Source organism: Opisthorchis viverrini (assembly GCF_000715545.1).
Source record: "Opisthorchis viverrini unplaced genomic scaffold opera_v5_9, whole genome shotgun sequence".
Taxonomy (NCBI): Eukaryota; Metazoa; Platyhelminthes; class Trematoda; order Opisthorchiida; family Opisthorchiidae; genus Opisthorchis; species Opisthorchis viverrini.
In genome coordinates this window covers 2453473-2458820 of record NW_008751665.1, presented here as the reverse complement: position 1 = coordinate 2458820, position 5348 = coordinate 2453473, and the positions used below count along the sequence as shown (strand labels likewise).

General features: G+C 47.0%; 2 protein-coding genes across 2 annotated transcripts in view; one reads left to right on the top strand and one right to left on the bottom strand.

Moving 5' to 3' along the window:
* Positions 1–957, top strand: part of T265_00899 (hypothetical protein) — a gene marked incomplete at both ends in the record, with an annotated part of 6002 nt that extends 5045 nt beyond the window's left edge. Inside the window, one exon of the mRNA XM_009164794.1 lies at positions 765–957. Coding sequence (XP_009163058.1) covers positions 765–957 — 193 coding nt within the window. The remainder of the gene's footprint in view (positions 1–764) is intronic.
* Positions 958–4295: 3338 nt separating this feature from the next.
* Positions 4296–5348, bottom strand: part of T265_12663 (hypothetical protein) — a gene marked incomplete at both ends in the record, with an annotated part of 29630 nt that continues 28577 nt past the window's right edge. Inside the window, one exon of the mRNA XM_009164845.1 lies at positions 4296–5175. Coding sequence (XP_009163109.1) covers positions 5030–5175 — 146 coding nt within the window. The remainder of the gene's footprint in view (positions 5176–5348) is intronic.

Sequence of the window (5348 nt, the reverse complement as noted above, 5' to 3'; positions counted from 1 at the left end):
AAGTAACGATCTTTCACGCGAGTGTAGTGAAAGCATGTAAAAGCATTGTAATCCAGATTGCGATAGACAACTTTCCGGCGGGAATCGATTTTAGATAAGCTGGTGATGGCGAACGGGGAGTAGTAGTTATTTTTCCCAGGATCAATACAAAATCGGTTGTACGAAGCTTTTTTGACCAGATTTGGCACGATTTCCCTGTACATGCTTGCATTGTTATTGCGACGGTTCTGGTCAGACGTAAAGCAATTTTATTCACGAGCCACCCAGAATGTGAACACCATGGTCTATTGGCCCCATCACATCTCTATGCTTATTGGACGGATGCATACAACACTAGAATAAATTGTCTACTGATCCACCAGACTCACGACCACTTTCAGTACACGTTTGTCAGATGTCGCTGAGGGCAAACGTACATTCAGACTCCACTGGCAAATCGATCGCGAAATGAGCTCAAGAGAAAAGCACTCAGCAACGTCGAATACATTGAGGATTTGCACGAAACTGACCTGTAGTAACGGTTCATGGCTTACGAACTCGTCCCAAGCGCTCTGGTTCGGCGACTGGGTATACTTAGAGTATAAAGTCGTCAACATTTGAAAAGTAGTGGCAGCTGAGCAGTGGATGTGTAAACTTGCCCCATTCAGACAAGCAGATCACCGGGAAGGACAAGGAAGCAAGTCAACTCTGAGGGCTGTCCTCAGGGTAGGACCAAATGAAAACGAAGAAAACTGAGCTGGGGAAATTGATTGCACACGTTTCAGCACAACCACTAACCCACCGCTACGCACCACTACGCTCCCCAACAACGCACTGATGATTTCACCCCGATTGGTGATGAAACGTTTGCAATCAAATTGCCCAGCTCAGCGAACAAGCCAACGACCATCTACGCTATCTGAGCTACTGACATTTTCCTCTATAGAACGAAGAAAACTGTTTTGGAACGATTTGTAATGTTGATGAGTGGGGTGCCGTGTTGCATGAATAGTTTGCGATTCTCATCGTATCGTTACTAAAGAATTTACACAGGCGAATTGTTCATTTCGGCTGCAGTATTTTCTCGCAATGTTGGGCTTTGCGCCATCGTAGTTGTTGTCCTCAGACATATCTGAATTGCGTTCAGTGACGGGTAGTGATTTTTTGCGCGCTCAAAGTGATCCTCAAATGCCATGGAAACAAATCCTGAATGCTGTGCACCAAGCAGAGGCGACTGTTCATCTGATTATGTCTTCTGCGGTTGAGTACATTTGAAAATGTTAAGAGTAGACGCTGATGTGGCGGTTCCCAAGTTTTTGAATTTGCGTTCATCACTGTCGTTTGAAAAGTCCCCCTAATGATTATTCTGGTTAGCCTGTACCAAAGATGCGAACGTGTCAAACTGCAGTTTCACTCTAACTAGGGGGATTCAGGAGTGCATACAACTTGGACATGCCGAGATTCGTACACCAGTTATCTGATCAACAAAGATGGCGCATGTTCCCACAACTCTACAACTGCACGATGGAGGAACCTGAATCGATACCTCTGCACAGGCCAGCATGGTCACAATTAGTGTAGTAACGATATTTTTCTCGGCTTAGTTCTCGGTCTGAGCCTCCCAAACTAGCGTTCAGGACAAAACAACCGCCAAAGGTGCACAAGGCGCGTTAACGCCCAAAACGAAGTCAGGAACACTTGTACAGCGCTTCATATATATAGCGTAGGCGGCAGTTACTTTCTGGAAATGCTGACGCGTTCTGGATGCGGCAACAGCAACCGGCGTTAGAATAATACTGGGTCATGATTGGCTGTTGGGTCCAGACTTTCGACCAATCAGATCTCGGCTTGATGCCGGACCGGCAAGCGTCCCGAACTTTTGACCAATCTTGCGTGGGATGGTCTTCTCGACCGTAGCAGCACCTGAATGCGAGCGTTGAAGCGGGATCCGTGTTGAGGTCCGCCTAGCACTAAGATTGCATCCGCTTCCACCAAGAGGCGTTATTAGTGAAGTGACCTTCAGTATTGCTATGTTGTTAGCAGGCATGCGCAACATGTTCCATTGTTAATCTGGGCATTCGCGTTCAACTGTCGAATGACTAATTTACTTGGACTAATCGTACGGACGTAATTTCAGTCAGTGTAAACAGTACGAAGACAACTAACCAACGGAATCGACCGATTGAACAACAAGTCGTGATCGAAAGTCAGCCCCCGACTAGCAGTACGTATATTGAAACACACGCGCCGCTACTCAACACGTAACCATTGATCCAGCGCTACGCTGTACTCCGCTCCCCAACGCATTGATGACGCAACGTCGACTGGTCATTAAAAACGTTCCAAATTGCCCAGTTCAGTGAACAAGCCGACGGCAACTGGTAATCCCGGATGGGATCGAAGGATATAATCGACCAGTGGGACTGTTACTGTTTTATGCCCTTAACTCAGACGGGATTGTATACCCGACACGTTAGCGCTCAATCATCCATTTCGCATAACTCAGTGATCATGTCCCAGACTTTTGCTGGACAACTGTTATGGGCACACAAGCAGACTGGATACACAAAAGTGTCACAGAGGCATCAAGGGGTAAACCTAGACTGGCTACTACCAGTTGTTTCATCAGAGTGGGGAACCACTACGGCAGTGAAGCATCAGTGTTGAACACTGATGTCATGCTGTCGATGATGATGGGAACCACATCGCGGGTGTGTTCACTGCCTGTAGACAAGGTGGCTGTTGAACTGTCCGCTGAGATTCACAATTCGTTTGCAGTCGTGGGATCATAGGACGCGTTTGGGTGAGTACTTCCCCTTGCCTGCATGCGGGTATATAGTCTCAAGTGTTTGATATCACCTGATCGGCTGATTGAAAAACTGCTTCATCGTAACTACACTGAAAAAAATCATTGAGCTGTTGCACCCTTTCGGTGCCTAGCTGTCAAGCCACCCGAAGGTTCACGATGGCTGGGGTACTGTCAGGTTGCCCAAGCCTGCACGATGGCTGGTGTACTGTCAGGTTGCCCAAGCCTAGACAGCGAAAGTCGAGAGGCAGAGGTCGGGTTCAAACCACGGACTTTCGATCAGTAAATTCGCGCCATAACCACTCGGACCACCTTGCCCCCCTCGTAAATACACTGGTTCGTGTGCGACTTGTGTTGGGTCTGCATTCATTAGATTCAATCGGCTCATTGAGCAGCTGCGTCATTTTATATCCCATCATAGCTTCATCGATCCGTTTACCTCTGCTGCGCTGTGGTCTATCTTCATGTGATTTGGTTGGCTATCCAGTTTTAACAGTTTTATGTGCTTTGATTGGCCCGCTCCTAATGTGTTTCGTTGTGAATTGATTTTCTTGAGCTTGTTTGTGCTTTCGTTTTTTTCAACATATCAACTGATCCCAACGTTTGATCGGTTCATCGGGCTCAGTGTTCGTTTCAGTATTTCGATTTATCGATGGGAGGAACATTCCGGCCATGATAATCAGGTCAAGCATTTGTGTTCCGTGGGCGTATCCCAGCCCGGTAGGTACCATACGTAGAGTAAGGCAGCTCGTCAAGTCACATGCCCCATGGCTCGTCCAGTAGGCTACTTTAGGTTTCAAAATCTGGGCATATGCGAATGGAATTTTCGCAATTTTGGACTCGTCACGCTTTCGAATTCACAATAACCCACCCTACGACAATTTTAAAGATGCCCCGGGAGTAATTTGTACGTCTACGTAAGCCAGTTTTAGGATGTCGCCTTAAAAAAATTCATCGTCTCCCGATGTAAAATTAAAGTGACTTGGGGGACGAAAACTCCTCACGCATGCACAGTACCGTACAATCTTTTTCGGAATCTAAATCTAATTACCCGAGCACCCAATGGATGCGCCGCATAGGCCTATGCACCCACGCACATTCTACTTAGAATTCGATGGATGACTGACTCCATTCGTCACTTTCAAGTTAGTTGCTGTGAATCTAAGGTTGGTCGGCAGTAGGTACGCACCTCCGGCCCATCAGTAGAAAGGGAAGAAAGAAAGAAAGCGTTTAGCTGTAGCACCCTTCCGGTGCCTAGTTGCCATGCCACCCGAAGGAAGCACGAGGGCTGGAATACTGCCAGGTTGCCCAAGCGTAGACAGGGGAAGTTGAGTGGTGGAGGTCGGATTCGAACCACGAACCTTCCGGTCAGTAAATTCGCGCTCTAACCACTTGGACCAGCTCACCCATCAGTAGGACTGGAATGTCCCGGCTGCTGCACTTGGTGTGCAGAATTCAGTGTCTAGCAGAAGCCCCTAGTCACTTGCACCCAAAAGGATTACTACTGTGGCAAGCATTTATCAGGGCAACGGCGTAACAATCGTGCTGCTGAAAGAGAAAGTCAGCAAGGAAGATTCGAACATGAACCGGTAGGAAGTAGGTGGACATGCAACAAAATGGCGGCGCATGCAGAACAGCAGCAATCAGAACGGAAAACCGTAGTTTCGCCAGGAGATAGGCGGAAGAATTCAATTCAATGAGGCGAACGAAGTAACGAAGGTGTCGAGTACAGTTCAGCAGAGAGGACACTGATACTTAGGCACAAGTCGATTGAAGGTGAGAATGAAAGGAAACTAAACAAAAGAAACCTAAAAATCAACCTAAATTCATGGGGTGCAACATGACTGTGCGAACGGATATACGATGCACTGGTGTTTATCACAGAAGATGAATCGGAAATTATAAAAGGATGAGAGGAGTCGAATGAGGGGTATCCAATCACACGAACAGGAGTGTGGGGGTAAGCTAAATTCAGAAGCAATGAACGAATTGGCACCGGATATGGTCCCATTGCTGCTCGATTGCGTGGAGAGAGAGAACCAGATATTGGTACACATCTGAGGTCAGCACTGGGTTCCAGATTGAACGAAGCAAGCTGTCTTGAGAAAGCCATTGACAGAAGGCAATCATTGGCGACAAACGTATGCTGATTGAATTTTTTGGAGCAAAACAGAGCAATGCGATCAGTCCATTGCTTGTGTTTTGCGGGTGTTCTTTTGTCACTAGACCTCGAGAAAGGATGCGTTACAGTCCCGGTAAGGCCCAGCACACCGCACTCTTATCCGCACTGGTTGTAATGAACGAAAGTTGTGACGGATGCCACCGAGCCTGGATAACTTTGTCTGCATGCTCTGCTAGACGTACACAGGGCAACGGCTGAGAAAGATCACCTAAAACATGAGTGCGAAACAATGATAAAGCCACTGGAATTCACTGGTTAACAACTTCGCTTCAATTGTGTTAATAACGGCTTTATTCTTCACACAGTGACTGACTTCCTCATGGATAGCACAAACCAAGGAAACCCCCCCCCCAACAAAAAAAAAAAACAAAAAAAATAACA